This window comes from Acomys russatus, chromosome 21 (assembly GCF_903995435.1).
Source record: "Acomys russatus chromosome 21, mAcoRus1.1, whole genome shotgun sequence".
In the NCBI taxonomy this organism is placed as follows: Eukaryota; Metazoa; Chordata; class Mammalia; order Rodentia; family Muridae; genus Acomys; species Acomys russatus.
This window is the reverse complement of record NC_067157.1, coordinates 56,814,797-56,836,936: the sequence shown is the minus strand read 5'-3', so window position 1 is coordinate 56,836,936 and position 22,140 is coordinate 56,814,797. Positions and strand designations below refer to the sequence as shown.

Here is a 22,140-nt window from a genome sequence, read left to right as displayed (position 1 = left end):
GTCTTACTTGCCACAGAGTGAGTCCCTGGGGAACCTCATATGGACATGCTATCAGCCATGTGGAGAGAGATGTCTCAGGCTAAAGCTGCAGCCCTAAGTCTCTGTGAGGATGAAACTCTGTCTTAGGTGCTTTGGGGAGGTGGCCTGTGACACGCAGTCACGTGACTTTCTCAGAGCTATGGGGTCCCCGGGGCACAGGGAAGGGATGGGTGGCACATGGCACAGCTAGCCGCACTCCTTTCTCCACTGATGAAATTCTGGAATGCGACTGCTGTCTGTTGGCCTCCCCTTGGACAGCTGGTGAGCACACAGCAAATATTAGCTTTCAGATAAGCCGTGAGGGCCATCAGGGCTCGTCGCCAAGGTCCACGTGGAAGTGTCTTTGAAGTTGAGTAAGCCAAGCCAACCCAACCAGACTTCACTCAGTTTTCTGAGTGAGAACAGGCTAAGGCCACCATGCTCTCATGTGCGTGGCTCACTGTGGGTGGTGCTGCCCTCCTCCAGCCTCAGCTTCCGGGCACTAGGCCAGCTGGCCAGGTCTGCTATCCAGTCCCACTGAGGCCGAAGCCACAGAACCAAAGGTGGCCCACTGGCTTCCTGCTAAAGATGTACAACACTGTCTGGAACAATGCAAAAGGCTTTAAATAAGTAAATACATACATACATACATATATATATATATATATATATATATTTTTTTTTTTTTTTTTTTTTTTTTTTTTTGTGACAGGGTTTCTCTGTGTATCCTTGACTGTCCTGGACTTGCTTTGTAGACCAGGCTGGCCTTGAACTCATAGTGATCCCCCTGCCTCAGTCTCCCAAGCGCTGGGATCAAAGGCATGTGCCACCACCGCCAGGTGCAAAAGGCTTTAACTAAGGCAAATATGAGTGGGAGGAGGAAGATTCACTCACAATGACAGGAAGATATTGTGAAGAATCCCAGGTGTGGTGGGTGGAGCATGCCTACAATCCCTGCACTGGGAAGAGGACTCAGGAGGATCAGAGCGGGGGCAGCCAGCCTGTGCCACGTGACACCCGGTTTCCATGCAAACAAAAAGCACACAAAGCTTAAGGAGCACCACAGGACATCAAGCAAGCATCTGTGCATCTGGAGAACGGCTAGGTCCCTTTGCATAGGGCCTGGAGCATCATTTGGGTGCAAAGATTCCAAACACACCTAAGCTACCGTACTCAAATGTGAGGTGGATAAAGGAGACTTGGGACCAGCACACGCCAAGTGTACGCTTGGTCTCAGACACGGAGAGAGACCTTGTCGATGGCAGCCTAACAGATGGGGCATGGCACAGAGATTCGGGGCCTTCCAGATGCCAGCTACAGGTGGACAGACAGATCCCGTCCCAACAGCGTTGTTCCTGCTGCGTCGGTACCCTGGGCTTGTCTGAACCGGGACACTGAGGATAGGTATAAGCAGTAGTGTGTCTGGGTTGGGGGTGGGGGTCGGCACTGACTGCCAGCAGTGCTGGGAGCCATAGGGGGAAACACGGCCATTGTGCTGGTTGGTGAGTTTTGTGTGGGCATTCACCAAAGAAGACCGCTTAAGCCAGTAGAACGTCTTCATTAGCCAACGGCAACATGGGGTGTTCGGGATCCCAGTGAGCATCAGTGTGGGGGTTTTAAGCACATGTTCTGGGTTCACATGCTTCGGAAAAGAAGAACAATTAGCCAAAAGTGGAACTTCAGGAGCTAAAATGCAAGGTAGAGACTTTCACAGAACTATGGACTTTGATGGGTTAGACCTTTGTTTCCATTCTGGCAGATGGTGCTGCCTGTGTGCTGAGTTTTACGGCCTGAATGATGCTTCCATCATGGAGTCGGTTGTGCTATGGTCTGGGAACCCAATACAGTCTCAGTAGAGCTTTGTAAGGATTTATTTAACTCCAATTCTAGAATTTCTGCAGTAAAATGTTTGACAAATATCAGAAATCAAAGGTAGTAATGGCAGTGTCATCTGTTCACCAAATCCCCAAACACAGGAAAGACTGAACGTGCGGTATAGGGCATCCTGTGAAAGCTCATTTGGGACCAACTTAGCCCCAAGGATGCTGTCGCAACTAAGACTGCTGGGACGTACGTCAGTGAGAGCAACTTCATGTCCTTAGCATGACTGCAGGCTTCAGCTGTAGGCAGTACAGTGCACCTTAACCACTAAAGCCACTCCCCAGATGGAAGAGCCGGTCTCCCACTGTATAATAACCAGCGGGTTTCGTGGTAATGTGGCTGAGTTGCCACGAGAGTGGGTGAGCCAAGCAAGACATGATGGTGGCACAGGCTTATAATCCCCGCACTGGAGAAGCTGGCAGCGGAGTCAGGAACTCCAGGCTAGCCTGGGCTATGTGGGGAGAAGTGAAACCCTGTGGGGAGGGAGGGAGAGACCAGGAGGAAAGAGAGGGAGAGAAGGAGGGGAGCGGAGGTAAGACTGCTTGACTTAAGGTGATGTGATTTTAAAATTGTCAAGTTTGCTTCAAAGGAAATCAGTTCTCCTGAAAAAAGATGAACCCATTTTGTCAATATGACTGCATCTGATGATTTTATGGCTAGGCTCAGTTTAGGAAACATTTTCAGCTTGGCTATGTGGCTATACTTTGAAGGTTACATTTTATGAAATTCAAATATACATCAAGTTTTGTCCGTTAAGATTTAGCATCTGCTGGGCATCATGGTGCACACCTTTAATTCCAGCACTTGGGAGGCAGAGACAGGCAGATTTCTGTGAGTTCAAGGCTTCATGGTCTATAAAGCGAGTCCAAGACAGCTAGGGCTCTATTACACAGAGAAACCCTGTCTCAAAAATACAAAACAAAACAAAACAAAAGTCCGAAAGGATTTAGCATTTGAATTTAAATGAATCATGTATGTAAAATATAGCACAAAAAATAAAATACAGCCAGGCGGTGGTAGCACACACCTTTAATCTCAGCACTGGGGAGGCAGAGGCAGGCGGATCACTGTGAGTTCAAGGCCAGCCTGGTCTACAAAGTGAGTCCAGGACAGCTAAGGCTATACAGAGAAACCCTGTCTTGAAAAACCAAAATAAATAAACGTAAAATACAATTCAGTGATGACGCTGAGGGGCATCTCCTTGTCATGCAGTGTGGCTGGCATCAGGCACCCTCCCACGTTTAATGGCTGCCTGTACATTGGCTGCATTGCTTATTATGTAGCAGGCTATCATTTTATTGGCGAATCTTGAGTTCCTTATGTTTCAGATTTGGAGCCCTCATCAGACAGGTGATCTGCAGACCTTTTCTCCCATCCTATAATCTTAATTTTCCCCTTGAGGACCAGGAGTTCACAGAGTTTCACGTCAGTGTAGCAACATCTGCAGTAAGCATTCTTTTCAATATTCACATTCTGCTGTGCATGGCCACTGGACACCCCTGAAAGATGGCTTCCTGCTCTGTTGCTGTTGGTCCTCTGAGATGCCTGGCACTCTGGCAATCCCAGACGCTGTGCTTGCCTACTGTGGCCGGGAGCTGAGCCTCCTCGTGGGAGATCTGTAAACAGAGACATGTCAGTTCGCCGTTGATCTAGCTTACCGGAACTCGGCTTTTCACCCTGCATGGGAACAGGGCCTTACACAAGAGAAGCGCACATGTGGACCAGGACAGATAGCCGGAGTATCAGCAGGGAGCCCTTTAGTGGCCCTATGCCCTGTGAGAGGAGAGCTAATGCCTGCAGCGTCAGAGGGCTGCGACCTAGCCTTTTAACTGGAGAAGGAGGATAGCAGGTAGACAGGCGCAGAGGGTCCTTCAAGAGGACGAAAGGAAGGAAGGTAGGGACAGGAAGATTGCAAAGTATGCTGTGACAGCACCAAGATGTCATTCCTTTTCTTTGTTTGGTACTGGAAACGAGACTGGGTAAGTACGTGTCCCATCATTGATTTTCTCATTGCCATGGATGTAATCTCTCTGAGTTTTCTTAAGAATTCGGCCACCTACAGAGTCTAACATAAGAGTTACCATATCCATGTTATAGATTTAAAAAGTGAGGCCCCATGGGATTTAATGACTTCCACTTGTGGGCAACTTTGAGCATTTCAGGGTGCCCCAACTCAGAAAGGTCACGACAGGATCACCAACCTCAACCTGTAAGATGTTCTGTGCAGACCAGCCCTGGGGCTATTGGGATGCAGGCTGATCTCAGACCCAGCTAGTCAGGGTTCATGAAGACTCAGAACAGACAATGACCAACGTTCTGATGCAAACAGTCTTCCAAGAAGCTCCCCTTTGCACCTCGGCCCGTGAGGGCACAGCCTGTGTCCCTGCAGGAACTAACAGTAATGTCTGTGGCTCGGCTGAGAGCCTTGTGCTGTGCCGCGATGCAGGCCCTGGCTTTCTGCAGGGGAATTTTAGCCTTCGCTGACCAGCACATGGCTTCCTCACATTCACAGCCACTGTGCGCTGGCGATGGTTCCTACTCCTTTGTCTCTCTTCCATTTATTCACTAGGAAGCCGCAGTGCCCCGAGAGACCCTTCTTTTGTGACTTCTTTGTCTGTGGCCTGAGAACCAGACCCTGGCATACAGAGAGGGAAGGAAGGCAAGTGCTTGTGTGGGACCAGTCATCAGGGCCCAAGCCCCAGCAGCTCACCGCCCCCATTATAACTGGCTTTAATGTCTAGTCTGAGATCCTTCCAGCCACCCTTGGCTCCACGGGTGTTGTAATGGGCTAAGCAGAGGGCTGGCGGTAGAGACAGAAAGCAGAGGTGGGCAGTTCACAGTTTTTGTTGTTGTTGTTGTTGTTTTTGTTGTTGTTGTTGTTGTTTTACTGAGACATGAAGACAGGGCGTAGAGGAAGAACAGGGCTATCTCAGACTACTCCTCTGTGGACCAATGAACCTCCCTGTCTTGTCCACTGCCTGTTGGGAAATGGCGGGTACCCCTGTTGGGAAGTGGCGGAAACCCCTCTAACCGTGATCCCTCTGTGGGCCCCAGAGCAGCCTCCCCTCAGTTTGGTGGCTTCTAGCCTGGTCTGTTGCAGGAGATCCACCCACAGCACTGGCCCCTGTGGCGTTCAGTTGGCATCTACTGAAATTAGGAAGGCACCGAGAACTCACAAGGTGTTCCGTTATTTAAAAACGAGAAGGGAGCAAGGCACACGGAACCCAAGTGCTGCAGTGAAATCCCCCCACATCATGAGCCGAGATAATGTGTGAGGTGTTTTGTCATAGCAGTGACAAAAGTAAGACACTAGGCCCTGAGCTGCATCCCAGGACTATGAAAACGTTGGTGTTGGAGACAGGGTCTATTATGTAGCCCTGGCTGGCAGAACGCGCACTGTGTAGACCAGACTGACCCTAGTTTTACAGAGCTCTGTCTGATTCTGCCTCCTCAGTGCTGGCATGCACCATGACACAGGGACATGTTTTCAGGCTCCAACATAAAGAACTGATGAGTACTGAGGTGACAGATACGGCAGTGATCCTGATCATCAGATACATACCCTGAGATGCTGAGGCTGGTGGGGGGCGTGGGGTAGCTTAATGACAAAGTGTGTATTTAGCATGCACAAGGTCCTGGGTTCACGTCTAAGGACTGAAAACATTACAATACAACTCACAAAAATGTTCAATTAAAAATTGAAAATATTACCTTTGATCCCAGCACTTGGGAGGTAGAGGCAGATGAATCTCTGAGTTCCAGGCCAGCCTGGTCTACACAGTGAGTTCCAGGCCAGCCTGGTCTACACAGTGAGTTCCAGGCCAGCCTGGTCTACACAGTGAGTTCCAGGCCAGCCTGGTCTACACAGTGAGTTCCAGGACAGCCAGAGCTACACATTGAAACCCTGTCTTGAGAGAAAAAAAAAAAGAAAAAGAAAAAGAAAGCAAAACCCAAAATGTTACTGGTGGCCGTGGTGTGGGCAGTGGTGATGGTAGTGGTGGTGGCAGTGGGGACATAGCTGTTGCATTTCAGCCTTAGGGCTTCCTTGTGCTTGCAGCAGCTCTATGGAAATGCAGCGAGTGCTGAAGCTCTAGGGAGAATGCTCAGATGCCCCTGCACAAGGGAGAAAACCTCAAATGCGACACAGGCCAATTATGCCCTGCACACAGTGTGTACCTGCTGCCTACAGACGGTGGCCTGAGACAGAGCTCTGTAAGGAAGACAAGCATCCTTCGGGCCTATAACTTTAGACACCTCCCACCTCATTGATTCTGAACCATGCCCTCAGAGGAAGCCGTTCGCAGAGACCATGTTGTGACTGTCCTTCAGAGCATCATGGGCTTAGGAGGCACGCTCCCTCCTGACTCTTAACGCTCACCTTGTGCACTGGCCTCAAAAAAGCCAGTAACTGGCCTTTGTACCTTCCACACACTGTCCGAACCTTCCAGGAAATTATTAGCCAGTGTACCTGCTGTCACATTCTCTTGGGCTTTAGACTGAACTGCCCACATCCTCCTTCAGGCAGATGCATCTACCATGAGGACAGTTCTTTCTCGACATGCAGGAATGGGAAAGTGTGGCTCTCGTGGCCCGGGAGAGCTGGCTGTGCATTCCAGGCAAGGTCGTTAATGGAGTGGGACTTCCTGGTTCTGTTCCTTTACTTCAGCATACTGTGTCACTCTGCTCCATGTCTGGGAGCTAATAGAAAGCTCCAAGGTCCTGAAGAGGGCCTGTTAGGAGGCCAGTCCTGATGCGGTCCTGGCAGTACTAACAGGACAGTGGGACAAAGGCCTCTGAGTATTCTGCAAATACTCAACTGGGCAGGAACCAGAATCTCCCACACTGAGGCTTTGGGTCCCCTGCCATCTCTCCAGTTGGCTCTCTGCAGGGGGCTATTCCCACAGCTCGCCTGATGCCCTGCTCATGAGCAAAAGAAAACCATGAGAGGAGAAAGCCAGGCAGCTCTCAGTCCAGGAGCCTTTGCAGGGGGAATCTCCTCACTGGTCCTATAAGATAAGTTGAGTTTGACTCAAGAAGCCATGGCATTTGCTTACAGCCATCTTCTGAGTTGTAATGGGGAGAAAAAATATATGCCTGGTGCTGGTGGGCACACAGGGTTGTTCATGATGTCATGGGTGATGAACTCAGAGGGCAGAGGGCTTGCTATATGAGCAAAATCCTAGGTTTCACCCCGACACTGCACAAACAAGGCATGGTGGCACGCGCCTATAATTCAGTACTTGAAGATGAAGACATGAGACTCAGAAGTTCAAGGCTGTCCTAGGTTACATAGTGAGTTGGATGTCAGCCTGAAACTGTCTCAAAAATACCAATACAAAGCCAGGCAAGGGTGGCACATCTCAGCACTTGGGAGGCAGAAGCCAGCCTGGTCTACAGAGTGAGTCCTAGGACACCAGGACTATACAGAGAAACTCTGTCTTGAAAAAGAAAACAAAAAATACTACCACTAATCAAGGATCCTTGCTTCCTAGTCTGTATGTATATTCCTGACCCTGTCACGCCTTGGGGCAGAAGGGGTTATTACAGGCTTGCACTATTGTATGTCCATAGCCCGTGTGTCACAGGCTAAAGTTACAGAAAATGAGTTTGGTTCCATCAAAGCCCTGCCATATCCATTCTCAAAGGCATCTTCTGTCTTTAATGTCACTAAGTGTTTGTCTTCCATTCTTTAATGTTAACTGGTGCTACGACACGCATCAGGAATGGCCCAGAGATCTGTGTGTGCTGAGCTTGGGCCCGACTTTCTGCTACAGGCTTAGCAGAATCTTTACAGGGCGAGACCTAGTTAGAAGGAAGTTACATCAGTGCTCATGTTTTGAGAATTGCTTTCCTGAGGAGACGTACACGGGGTCTGCCAGTCCTCGTAACGCCACAAAGACAATATAAAGTATAACTCCACCAAAGTTCACCCTAGGAACCAATGGAGTTTATTGGGCTTATTTACAAAGAATGGGTGAAGGGTGGCTTACAGCAGTGTGGGAGACACCAGGGCAGTGGCAGTGGGTGGCGGCTTCCCCACAGTGGCATAGGTGGAGTTCCTCCCTGGTTTATCCCCACAGTGGCATAGGTGGAGTTCCTCCCTGGTTTACCTTTCCCCAGCCTAAACAGTCTAGCATCCCCTGAGACCTGGAGAACAGTCCAGTTAAGGCAGAATTGCACACAAGTGGCTGCAAGACACAGGAGGGAGCAGTTGGAATCTCGGGTGAGGGCCCAAGGACCCTCTTTACCCCATCCTCCTCTGAGGGACTGTAAGTAGTCAGTCGGAAAGCCTACTAGTGACGCTGCAGTGCAAACAGACACAGCTCATCAGATGAAAATGGTGGCTGCTCTGCTCTGAGGGTAGTGTTCCGCAACACCCGCAACACCCACCCTTCCTCCAGTTCTTGTGTTCCTTTTGCCCCTCCCCCACCCCTTCCACAGTGTTCCCTGAGCCCAGATGCGGACTGTTCTCTGTCTCCAACCCTCATGCCCTCTCAGTGGTCCCTTCATCTCTGAAGCTTGGCTGCTGAGTCTCAGAGGCAGTCTTAGCATAAAACACAAAGAGAAGCTGGGGTGAGGGGCGGAAAAATACCCAGATGAAAGCCGGCAGCAGTAGCCTGCAGACAGAAACACAAATGTTTGGAAGCCAGCATGTCACGTTCATTTAATAAAATTGTCTCAGTCACTTCCCCATTAAAGCTGATGTGTCTTTGTTAGGGTTTCTATTTCTGCGGTGAAACACCATGACCAAAATCATGTCGGGGAGGAAAGGGTTTATTTGGCTCACACTTCCACCTCACTGTTCATTATCTAAGGAAGCCCTGACGGAACTCAATCAGGGCTGGGACCTGGAGGCAGGAGCTCATGATGCAGAGGCCATGGAGGGGTGCTGCTCACTGGCTTGTTCCTCATGACTTGCTCACAATTCCTTTTTATAGAACCCAGAACCACATGCCTAGGGGGTAGCACCACCCACAATGGGCTGGGCCCTCCCCCATCACCCCCTAATTAAGAAAATGCTCTACAGGCTTGGCTACAGCCTGATCTTATGGAGGCATTTTCTCAGTACAGGTTCCCTTTTTCCAGATGTCTTTAGCTTTGTGCCAAGTTGACATAAAAACATGTACATTTCTGCCAGTGCCTGCCAGAGTCCCAGAAGCATTCTAAATGACTCAATTTTCCTTGCTTTGGCGTATAACCCCCAAATTGTGCTTTTGTTTTTCATTTTGTTTGTTTGTTTTTCTTTTGAGACACGGTTTCTCTGAGTAGCCCTGGCTGTTCTGGAACTAACTTTGTTGAGTAGGCTGGCCCAAACTCAGATCCTCCTGCTTCTGCCTCCAGAGTGGTGGGATTAAAGACTTAAGCCACAGTGCCCAGTTTCAAATTGTGCTTTTGTAAGGAAGAGAGAATAAATTGGCCAAAGTTAAACCTGAGAGAAGGAGCACAAGTTTTCTGTATGCAGAAGGGGGAAATCACTGAAGTAAGGTTTGCTTAACAACAGTCATCGCAACTGCCAACTCTGAGGGCTTGGTCAGTGGTGACCTTGAACTCCTGGTCATCTTGCCTCCACCCCCTGATTCACCACCCCGCCTGGTTTATGCAAGGCTTCCGGGGCAAACCAGGCAAGAAGGTTACCAAGTGTGTTACACTCTCAGCCCTATAAACGTGGAGACTGCCATCTTCAGTTTGTTTTTAGTAAACAAAGACCGACATTTTAATGAACCCAGGGGACAGGCATTAATGAGGTCATCTCAGGTGTGGCTGGGAGCAGCCCTATCTCCTGAGATAGTGACATTTTAGGGTGAGGATTGAAGGCAGGGTGTTCTTTGTGCTATCGGGTTTAAAGCAGAGGAGACTCGATCGCTTTTCCTTTCCTGGGGGCGAGCAGGAGGTGGTAGTGACCTTCTTCCTTTCCTTCAGCTCAATTTGTTCTGCAGCCTGGCACCCGCCACGTCTCGGCCGTGGCTCTGGACCTCAACACAGGCCTGTGCGGGTGTCCCAGCTATCGCTCCAGTGTGCACTCCGAGAGGACTTACGTAACCTTCCTTTCCTTTCCGCACGTGGGCAGCCACGATTGTGGAGACTGAGGCTTCCTGCTATTTTTAACTGCCTTCCTCCTCTGCACTGGCTGACTCCATCCAGAGCCGGTTGCCGCCAGCTTGCAGGATCTCACCGGCTCTCTGCAGACGCAAATGGATGACAGGAGCCCTACCTACCCGCCACGCCTCCCCAACCGCCCCCGCCCCCCCGGAGGACCACGCAAGCTAGCCCACGGCCCCCGGGGCAGAGAAGTGTCACCCTCACGGTCCCTAGCAACCGCCGGGCTGTCCTCGCCGGCCCTTTTACGACAGCAGCCCCGCGGCGCGCGCGGGGGCAGGCAGGAGGTGTGTTGCCCGCGCCAGCCAATCACAGACGTGCACTGCAGCCTAGCGCGTTCCCATAGGCGGAGCGCCGGGCGGCCGTCAAGCGAACCCGGGTGTCGTGAGACGGGCGAGGGGTGAGAGCGCCGAGGGCCTCAGCTGGGTCGACGCTGTTGTCACCTGTTTGGGTAGCGGTGTCGCTGCGAACGGCACGGCCATGGCTGGGGCGCTGGTGCGCAAGGCGGCGGACTATGTCCGGAGCAAGGACTTTCGGGACTATCTCATGAGGTGAGCGAACGGGTAGGCCGTGAGGGACACCCCCGCGGCTCGGTGCCAAGGTGGGAGAGCCGCGCGCGCCGGCGGACGGCGTTCCCAACCCGGGACCGGGGAGAAGGGGGACGCCGCTCCTACCCGGGACCGCTGGACAGCAGGGGAGGAAGGGACGCCGCTCCCACCCCGGACGGAAGGGACGCCACTTCCACCCGGGACTGAGAAGACAGCGGGTGCCTTAGGGGGACGCCGCTCCCCCCGGTGCCAGAGGGGACGGCGGGTGATTTAGGGGACGCCTCTCCCACCGGTGCACAAGGGGACTACGCCCCGGGTCAGGGCGACTAGGGAATGCCTGGTGACAGAGAACAGAGCTCCGTGGGGAGACTGCAGGGACGGCGTTCCCACCCGTGACTGAGAGGACGGCAAGTGGCCAAGGGGACATCGCCTGCGGGCACGGCGACCTGGGGAATGGCAGGTGACAGGGGACAACTGGCCCGGTGACTAAAAGACGCTGGGAGACTGTGAGGGCGCCGATCCTGGGCTGGCCGTCGGGATGCCCTTTCCTGGTTGACGTGGGGACACTGAGTACCAACCTCCTCCCCCTCCTCGGGTCCCCTTCGTCACGGGCCTGGGACGTGGCGGGAGAGGTGCTGGAATGTCCCTGGATGCGCTACTGCCTGGAGCTGGGCGCTAGAATGCGCAGCATCGAAGTGGTTTCGCCTCCCCACCCCAGCACAGTTTGCCCACTTTAAGTTGCAGGCTATGCATGGGGGAGGGGGTAAGGGGACCGGGCCAGTGTTTTGTCAACCACAGCCAAGTCTGAGAACTGGCTTTTACTTGCACTTGTATGTTCCGTTGAGAGACTGAAGAGGCACTTTCTGGAACTGATTTTCAATTATAATGTCCCGGTGCCCGCTTCTATTTATAAGTATCTCACAAAGCTTAGAAACAGTTTAAAATATTTCCAAGCATAATTTTATTTTCTTGTGATTTTTAAACTTAGGTAAGGAGAGGGCTGCCTTTTAATTTTCTTTTCAATAGTTAATTCGGAGCCAGGCAGTGGTGGGGTGTGACTTTAATCCCAGTGGAGGAAGGCAGAGGCAGGATGGAGGGCTACAAAACGGGTATCAGGACAACCAGAGAAACTCTGCCTCAAAAACAAGACAGAAAAGAAAAAAGAGGGAGAGTGTCGAGAGGCAAATTTTAAACTTAGCTTTTTCTCTTCTGAGGGAAAAACTTTTCTTTCTGGAACTTACCATAGAGTTTTATATTTCCAGTTATTTCTTCTAGATACCCCTTCCCCCAGCAACCCTGCTTTACTTTAGGAAGGGAGAATAAATCAAACAGAAAAATGTAATCATGACTCTACTGTTAAAGTTCTAGTCTTTTGCATTTATCAATGACTTTTTAAAAAAAAGAATTATTTATTACGTATACAGTGTTCCACCTGCATATACTCCTGCATGACATAAGAGGGCATCAGATCACATTATAGATGGTTGTGAGTCACCATGTTGTTGCTGGGAATTGAACTCAGGACCTTTGGAAGAGCAGCCAGTGCTCTTAACCTCTGAGCCACCTCTGCAGCCCCTTAGCAATGACTTATTACACTTTATTTACATCCATTGTCAGCTTAAGATCTCAGTACTTTTTAAACTGAAGCACTTTTTTTTTTCTTTTTGCGGCAAGGCCTCATTTCGTGCAGCCTGGCCTTCCAGTTCACTCTGTAGCTGAGGAGAATCGTGATCCTTTGTGCTCCTTTGTCTCCACCTCTTGAGTACTGGGACAGGCATGTGCTTTACCTGGGCTCAGGAAACCCAGGGCTTCTTGCGTTCCTGCTAAGCAAACTAGTTCTGTTGCCTCCTAGCTTTGTGAAGTTTAGTTTTGTGTTTTAGTAGCTCCAGTGCTTGAAACATATCTGTTTTATTTATTTTTGAGTTAGGGTTTCACTATGTGGCCCTTGCTGACCTAGAACTCACAGAAATCCTCCTGTCCCTGCCCCTAGAGTGCTGGGATTAAAGGTGTGTATCACTAAAGGTAGCCTCAGATAATTTATTATAATTAATATTATATATTTATTGCCTTGAGTTTATTTTTTTTTCCTGTGACAGGGTTTCGCTGTGTAGCCTTGGCTGTCCTGGACCTGCTTTGTAGACCAGGCTGGCCTCAGACTCACAGAGATCTTTCTGCCTCTGCCTCCTGAGTGCTGGGATTAAAGGTGTGTGCCCCCACTGCCCAGTGCCTTAAATTTCTATAACTCTTTTTACCCATCAGTCTTTTCTTCACCATCCTCTCATCTCGGTAAGATGTCTTCCTTTGAGAGGACTTTCTGTTTTCCTGGGACTGGCCTTGAGTGCTGGGACTCAGGGTGAGCTCGAGCACCTCAGCCTGCAGAGCAGCCACGCTGCTGTACTTGGTCATTGATCAGAATCTCAGAGCAAGAACTTCCCAGGTTTCTCTTTTCTTTTCTTTTCTTCCTTCCTTTCTTCCTTCCTTCCTTCCTTTCTTTCTTTCTTTTTTTCTTGTTGTTCTTTCCAGACAGGGTCTTGGACTGGCTTGGCTATCTTGGACTTGCTTTATAGTACAGGCTGGCCTTGAACTCACAGCAATCCACCTGCCTCTGCCTCCCGAGTGCTGGGATTAAAGGTGTGCACCACCACGCCTGGCATCCTTTTTCTTTTTTTAATGTTGAGGCTCAAAATCAGGACTTGTGTCTTTGGTAGGCATTATAAGGCCTGCAGAGTTATACCCTCAGCCCTCCAATTCCTTTATTTTGCGTGTTTGATGTGTGCCTGAGTGTGTGTACCTATGGGGACCAGAATAGGTGTCAGAGCTCCTGGGACTGGCAGCGCAGACAACTGTGAGGCGCCATGTTGACACTGCAACCCAGGTGCTCTTACCTGCTGAGCCGCCTCTCTAACCTTTTAATTTTTATTTTTAAGTGTTTTGTTTTGTTTTTGAGACAGGAGCCCTGCATATCTCTGGCTGTCATGGAATTTACTATGTTGACCAGGTTGACCTTGAACTCACAGAGACATATCTGCCTTTGCCTCCTGAGTCCTGGGATTAAAGATGTGTCTCACCACACCTGGCTTTTCAAAGTCTTTCTCTTAAGAAACTATTTCCTTATGTACTTTACTGACAAAATTAAGTAAAATAGCCTTTTTTTTTTCCTTTCTATTTCTTCCATGTAGATTTTTGGTTAAATTAGAGTGAGCAGTGAGATGACTTGTATTTTAAGGACTGTATGTGTACAGATTTATTTGTTTCTAATTAAAGCAGAGATGACTATGCACACACACAGACACATGCAGACACAGACACACACAGACACATACACACCACCTATTCCTTAGGTAGAATCCAGGTTATACAATGCTTTTTTGTTTTGTTTTGTTTTTGTTTTTCAAGACAGAGTTTCTTTGTGTAGCCTTGGCTGTCCTGGACTCGATTTGTAGACTGGCTAGCCTGAAACTCACAGTGATCCACCTGCCTCTGCCTCCTGAGTGATGGGATTAAAGGTGTGCACTACCTTGCCCAGCTGTATAATGTTTTAAAGTCAGTCACTCAGCATGCTTACAAGTCTGAGGTTAGTGAGATGTTGGCAATGAGTGTTCTCGTTAATGAGGTGTTCTGTTCCGCACTGACTTTAACTTCTGAGCTCCCAGGAGCTTTAAGAGTTTTTTTTTTTTTTTAAAGAGTTTATTGTTGCCCAGAAGAAAAGTTGTATTAGATAAAGGGACTGCTTCCTAAACATGGAATATCAGAGTTGGGAATAACCAAGTACCAGCTTCCATATGAGAAAACTTGACTAATCAGAAAACTTGAGTCCTTTCAACACACAATTTGTGAAGCCAAAACAGCATTGTCAGCTTAGGACCGAAGGAAGAGCAGCGATGCACAGAAACAGTCCTGAGAGAAAGCGGGGTTGAGGTTCTTTTGCCTTTTTGAGGTCAAGGCTGAGGGGTTGGGACAAGTCCTCTGTGTGGCACAGCTGGCCTGGAACTTGTTTTGTAGACTAGGCTGACCTTGCACTTACAGAGACCCGCCTGCCTCTGCCTCTGCCTCTGCCTCTGTCCCCCAAGTGCTGGGAGTAAAGGTGTGCACACCCTGCCCAGCTGAGAACCTCCTCTGTGTGCTCCCTGCCCATGCTTCCCTTCTCTCAGCGGCTGCATTTAGACTCTCAGCACTTTGCTGTCCTGTTATTGACCTTCAGAATTAATGAAAATGGAATGCTAGAGGCCTAGCATGAGTCTCTTACAGCTGCAGTGTCCAGTTTACAGAGCTCTTTGCTGTCATTTAACAGTGTTCTGATTGTTAAATTACCAATAAAATGTTAGATAAAATTTTGCAACAATAATCCAAATATAGGTGAGTATCTTCTAGAAAAATACAGAATTATAATCCAGACAACCTTAAAATCTCATCCCATTTAAATAGTGTTTTATAAGTCATCTAGGCTTGCCATTGGATCCTTTCAGTATGATAAAAGTATGTTATAAATGAGTTTATAGTAAACTATGTTCCCTAAATTGTTCTCAATGCTTTCAAAGAAATGTAGCAAATTCTATCAGTCCCTTTAGTAAAATAAGAGGCTGCAGTCAGCAGTGCACAACAGACATTAGGAAATAAAATAAGCTTAGGGGAAACGCCTGAGCAGCCAGTCACTACTGACAAGCTTATTCTGAGGTAGTTGTCCTTTACTGTTCTGCTTTATCCGGCATGTAACTGGCTGACTTGGTAGTGCTTACTGTGTTTCCCCATGTAGAATGAACAGTAATACACAATTGCTGACTATCCACAAGAAAAAAATATTTATCAGTATTGATGAGAAGCTTAACTCTTCACCAAGGTCAAGACCTAGGCAAAGATATTCCCTAGTATTATTTTTTTTTAACAGCATATAAGGAATTCCGACTAGCTGGGAGGTGTTGAATGCCTGTAATCTGGGATGCAGAGGCAGGTGGATCACTGTGAGTTCGAGGCCACCCTGGTCCACAAAGCAAATCCAGGACAGCCAGGGCTACACAGAGAAACCCTGACTCAAAAAAAAAAAAAAAAAAAAAAAACAAACCAAATCAAAACCCAATAAAGAGTAGCAAGGGTCAGGGCACACTGCCAACGTGAGGGCAATTGCTTCCCTATATGCTTCATTAACAAATGCAGTTTGAGCTTGGAGCACACGGCCATTTGCATTGTCACACTCAAAGGCTGGGTCTGTTGGCTTTGTCACACTCAAAGGCTGTTTGGTTTGGCTGACTGGCTGTTGATGAATCTGGGCTCTTGTGCATGTTAAGCACACAGTCTACCACTAAGCTACATTCCTATCCCTAAATTAAATAGATGTCGATAAAAAAAAAATGTAGCAGAAGGCTGTGTAAGAGCTATCTGACAACACACTGGGAAAGCTTTCAAAGAACTGAGTGGTGGAGTGGAGCTACTCCATGTCCATGCATTGAGAGACTCTACATCTTCAAGACGTCCATTCTTCCCAGCCTAGCTTACAGAACCAGTGCAATGCCAGCTAAAATACCCACAAAATCATTTTGTAGGTATCAGAAAATGGATTCTGGGCTCCATGTAAAGTTTGATGCCCAACAATACCAAAAAATAATGACAATAAATTAGTAGGTATGTGGCGAGCAGAAGACCCAGATAGTACTGAGGAAGAACAAAGGTGGAAGGCTGGCAATACCCAGTTTTACAGTTTACTGTAAAGCTACAGTAGTCAAGCCTGTGCTGCTAACATGGGAATAGACAAATAGACCAATGGCACGAAATAGACAGGTCATAAGTAAACGCACACCAGTACAGTCAACTGAACTTCAGCCAAGGAGCAAAGAAAAAATAATGTAGCAAAGATAGTCTTTAACAAATTAAAGCTACCACATTAAACAAAACATTTAGACACATCCTATGTCTTTAGCAAAAAATTTACTCAATTTACATTTATAGGGCAAAACATAAAGTGCAAACTATAGAATATGATAGAAAATCTAAGTTATCTGGGGTAGGCATGACTTTTTAAATACAATACCAAAGGCAAGATAAGTGAAAGAAAGTGTGGGTGAACCAACCTTCATTAAGACTAAGTGTGGTGGTGCACACCTTTATTCCCAGCACTTGGGAGACAGAGGCAGGTGGATCTCTGAGTTCTAGGCCAGCCTGGTCTACACAGTGACAGGGCAGCCAGGGTTGCACACAGAGAAACCCTGTCTAGAAAACTACAACAACAAAATCTACTACTTTTAGCTACATGGTAGTTCATGCCTGTCAACGCCATACTCAGGATTGGAGGCAAGAGAACTGAGATTCCAAACCAGCCTGGGTTACACAAGGAGACTCGGTCTCAGAAAACAATTTAGTTGGCTATGTGAAGGAGAAAAAGTCACAGATCTAAAAAGTGTTTGAAAAAGATAACTGATGGGCTGGATAGACGGCTCAGCCGTTAAAGGCTAGGCTCACAACCAAAAATATAAGAGTTCAGTTCCCAGCACCCCATGTCTGTCTCTCCAACACACACACACACACACACACACACACACACACACACACACACACACACACACACGATAACTGATAAATGAAGACTATTACCTGGGCTGGAGAGATGGCTCAGGTTAAGAGCACTGGCTGCTCTTCCAAAGGTCCAGAATTCAGTTCCCAGGAACCACATGGTGGCTCACAAACATCTATAATGAGATCTGGTGCCCTCTTTTGGACTACAGGTGTTACTTGCAGGCAGAAGAACATTGTATACATAATAATAAATAAATTATGACGGTGCAGTTCTGGCTTTGGAGCCACAAGGGCTCTTCATCCTGATGGGATGCAAATGGCGCAGTGCTCAGGATGGCAGTTCAGGCTTTCTAATACATCAGAAGCCATGCTCCTGCGGTAAACAGGGCACCTGAGGGTGATTTCCACACAGGACCTACATATGGCTGTTTATAGCAGCTCTATGATAATCGCCCAAACTGGGTATCAAACAAGTTGTCTGTCAGTGGGAGTGGGCGAGTGGTTAATGGTGCATCAGACGGTCGCATATTGTTCAGTGCCAAAAGGAAATGAGCTAGGAAATCATGCAAAGACATATAGGAAACAAGCTCAGATTGGAAAATAGCATATAGTACAGGAACTAGGATTCAGGATTCTTTTGCTGAAAGCTCTGAGCCTGCAAATAGAAGTCTGGTGGGCAATTAAAAGCAGGAAAAATCCTTAGCATTCACCACGGGTGATAGGGCTGGCTAGTTTTTATGTTAACTTAATAGACTCATCTGCGAGGAGGGAACCTGGACTGAGGAAGTGTCTCGGTATGTCTGTACTGTAGGCAAGCCTGTACAACATTTTCTTAGTTGGTGATTGATATGGGAGGGCCAAGTCAGCTGTGGCTGGTGCCACCCATGGGCTCATGGCTCTGGGTTGTAAGGGAAAGCTGGCTGAGCAAGCGGGAGGGAGCAAACTGAGGAGCAGCACAGTCTGCGGCTTCTGCACCAGCTCTTCCCTTTACTAAAGGTTCACTTAGCACAGTAACAAACGCTAAGACAGGTTTGATCACTAGACTAGTTAAAAAGAGCCAGCATGAAGGCCAGTGTGCAGGCACACCCTCCTAACCCAGCACTGGGAGGCAGAGGCAGGTGGGTCTCTTCAAGTTCAGAGCTAGTCTGGTCCACGTAGCAACTGTGAATTCCAGACTAGCCAGGGATATATATACCCTGTCTCAAAAGGGGGGCTGAGTGTGGTGGCACACCTGCAATCCCAGTACTGGGGCAGTGAGGACAGAAGATTCCTGACGTCTGCTGGCCAATATGCATAGTCTGCTCTGCAAGCTCCATGCCAACGCAAGCAAACAAACAAGTGAACTACATGTGAAACTCCTGAGGAGCAATAGTGGAGGTTGCCCTCTGGCCTACACATATGTGCACACAAGCATGCACACGCAGAGAAGCGTCTTTGCCCTCGTTTTGCATACATGTTCGTTGCTACCTTAAACTTGAGCACAGACCCCTGCCTAGCTCTGCAAGTAAACATGTTAATTATTTAAGGACTGTTAGCCTAAAACTGGTACTAGAAAGCTGAGTCACCCACGTTACCTAATCTTTCTTCTTCCCCTCTGAAGCTTGAGGACGCCAACATCAGGATAACTAAGTTGCAAAATTCCAGGAACAAGGGACTTTCAGGCAGATCACCCAATGATAGAATCGAGACTGCCCCTCAAGTGAGAGAAACTATTTGATGGCAAGAGCTGAACATCCCCTGCCTCCACCCCCCCCACACACACAGTAAGACCACACAGAACCAGACCTGAGAAAGTCAGCCAGGTCACAGCTGCGCACCGCTGCTTGCTATGCATACATGGAGCCTTATTTGAGGGATCTCCCATCAGACTGGCCTGTAAACCGTTTTCTTTTTTTATTATTATTTAATTTTATTTATTTTTATGTGCATTGTATGTCTGTGTGAGGGTGTCAGATCTTTGAGTTACAGACAGTTGTGAGCTGCCATATGGGTGCTGGGATTTGAACCCAGGTTCTCTGGAAGAGCAGTTGGTACTCCCAGCTGCTGAGCTATCTCTCCAGGCTCCCCCCTCTCCCCCCCCCCCCCCGCCCCAGGCCATTTCCTAGATGACTGGTTGATACTGGAGGGCTCTGCCCACTGTGAGCAGTGCCACCCTAGGCACATGGTCCTAGGTTGTGTGAGAAGTGAGCAAGCCATGAAGGCCAGCGGTACCAGTGCTCCAGGGGTTCTGCTTCTGTCCTGCCTTGAGTTTTTGCTCTGACCTCCCTTCCTAATGGATTGTAGGCCATAGTATGACATAAACCCTTTTCTCGCCAAGCTCTCACTTTTCAGGTTTTGTCTGTTTCATTTTTAAAAGATGTTTGTTTGTTTGTTTGTTTTGAGACAGGGTTTCTCTGTGTAGCCTAGGCTGTCCTGGAACTTACTTTGTAGACCAGGCTGGCCTCGAACCCACAGAGATCCACCTAAAGACATGCACCACCACCACCTGGATTAAAGATTCTTTTAATGTGTACGTTTGTGAGCCTGAACGCGTCCATCTGTGTACCCCCTCCCTGCAGGTGCCCACATGAGGCCAAAGGCAGGCACAGGATCCTCTGGAGCGAGAGTTATAGTTAGTTGTGAACCACCATGTGGTGCTGGGAATTGAACAGATGCTCTTAGCTAAGCCGTCTCTCCTGCAAAACTATTGTTTTAAAAATCTTCTTTAAGCCATGCAGTAGCAGTGCACGCCTTTAATTCCAACACTCAGGAGACAAGAGTTTGAAGACAGCCTCCTCTATAGAGCGAGTCCCAGAGCAGCCAAGGCTGTGTTTATTTTTTAAAGACAGAAAATTTAACATTCAAGAAAATGTCACCACTCATTCATGCATTTGTTCACTCATTTCATGAGACTAGCTTTATATAATAATGGGAGCTTATTACTAATAAGGCTCAGCCGTGTTTCCAAGGTTGCACTGTCCACACTGGCCTGCATGTGAGCTGTGGCCCATACTGATGTTCATTAAGCGCAGAACCACACTAGGCTTCAAATAGTAAGTACAGAAAAGTGTGTAAAATAGCTCATGGATAGTTTTTGTGTGTGTGTATGTGGTTTTTCTCTGTGTAGCCTTGGCTGTCTTGGACACACTTTGTTGAGCAGGCTGGCCTTGAACTCTCCACCTGCCTCTGCCTCCCAGAGTGCTGGGATGATAGGCATGCACCACCACACCTGGCTAGTTGGTAATTCTAATGTTGACATGTTCATATTACAATGTTTTTTACATGTGAGGATAACTTTATAATTTGTATCACTCTCTCACACATAATCTTTCACCAGGTCTCACTATGTAGTTCAAGCCTCACACTTGCTTTGTAACCTTAAATAACCTCTAACTTACAACCCCTGCTCTAACCTTCCGAGTGCTAGACTTACACACGTGCACTCCGTACTCTGCTCTGTGTGCTTAAGATGGCTTGTAGAAAAGTTAAAATCATACACACAGCCCAAGTTATAGAACAGAGATCTAATGTCACCTGTTATTATGTATGATTCTTCTTTTTGGTTGGCAGTTGGGTTTTTGTTTTTTTATTTTGTTTTGTTTGTTTGTTTCTTGTTTTGGTTTGTTTTTGTATTTTCGAGACAGGGTTTCTATGTGTAGCCCCAGCTGTCCTGGACTCCCTTTGTAGACCAGGCTGGCCTCAAACTCACAGCAATCCGCCTGTTTTTTGTTTGTTTTGGTTTTTGGTTTTTCGAGACAGGGTTTCTCTGTCCTGGAACTCACTCTGTAGACCAGGCTGGCCGCAAACGCAGAGATCCCCCTGCTTCTGCCTTTCTAAGTGCTGAGATTAAAGAGGTGTGCACCACACGTGGCACATATGATTCTTTAAAAACAAAACAATAAAACCAGAAGACTGTTTTATGTTTACTTTGAGGAGGTTTGTGTGTCATGGCACACTTAGGAAGATTGGAGAACAACTTGGGATTCAGTTCTTTCAACAGCATGTGGGTCTCAGGGATCAAATTTAGGCTCTTACGCTTGGAGGCAAGCATCTTTGCCCACTGAGCAGGCGGCCAGCCTGTGATACAGCTCTTGATATTCTCAGACAAAAACGTAAACTGTGTCACTAGCATGCAACTAAAGCTTAATTGCATGTGAGTTTGAAATGTACTAGAATGTTTGGAAGTATCTGATTATTTTTCTTTTTGTTTTGTTTCTTCCATGTCTCTTCTATCTGAACCTTGGTGACTCCACAAAATAGCACGGTAAGAAAATTTTAGCCATTCTGGGCACCTGTGCACTTTCTGCCTTATAGAGTTAGAGACAAGAGGCATGTTGGGGTGCCTGTCTGACTCCCATGCTAAGTGGTAAGCTGTAGGTGAAGCACATGTCTGGGTCTGCCTCTGTGTTTAGAAAGGAGCCTGTGGGGCTGGAGAGACAGCTTAGCAGTTAAGAGCACTGTCTGTTCTTCCAGAGGTTCTGAGTTCAATTCCCAGCAACCACCTGGTGGCTAACAGCCATCTATAATGAGATCTGATGCCCTCTTTTGGCATGCAGGTATACAAACAGATAGAGCATTATATACATAAAATAAATAAAATATTTTTAAAAGAAAAGAAAAAGAAGACAGACAGACAGACACCTGCAGCACTTGGTCCACAACAGTCAGCTCAGAACTTGGCAGCTGATAAAAAGGAAGGAGGTGGAGAGGGAAGGAGCAGACTGAAGTGGTCGTCCTGCAGTAGGCAACTTGTGCCCATGGCTTGCTTTCCAGACACAGAGACAGACCCCACACCATGCTGCTTGTTTCTGTTTGCAGTTTTTATAGCTACCATAAAAATAGCAAAGTAAAAACATTTCCATGTACTTGATAAATACTAGTCACAAAAATTTCTTATTTTTCTATAAATTGATTGCAGTCTCTGGCAGTGTGTACCAGATACATATTTCAGAACAAGGAAAAGAGAATTAAAATTTTGTACCAGATACAAAATATGCATTACAAGTATTGAAATAATTTTTGCCTTATGTGTGTAGACCAGGTGACTTATTATCTATCCGTTTGTTCATTCATTCATTCATTCATTCATTCATTCAAGACAGGGTCTTACTAA

General features: G+C 47.7%; 1 protein-coding gene across 2 annotated transcripts in view; it reads left to right on the top strand.

Annotated features, from left to right (window-relative positions):
• Mpc1 (mitochondrial pyruvate carrier 1) overlaps positions 1-22,140 on the top strand; it is a 363,284-nt gene that overhangs the window by 335,758 nt on the left and 5,386 nt on the right. Inside the window, exons 1-2 of one of the 2 annotated variants that reach the window (XM_051164212.1) lie at positions 10,394-10,547; positions 11,263-11,266. The exons of the other annotated variant lie outside the window; for it this stretch is intronic. Coding sequence (XP_051020169.1) covers positions 10,477-10,547; positions 11,263-11,266 — 75 coding nt within the window. The 5' untranslated portion in view covers positions 10,394-10,476. Of the gene's footprint in view, positions 1-10,393; positions 10,548-11,262; positions 11,267-22,140 lie in introns of those variants that run through there. 2 annotated transcript variants of the gene reach the window in all.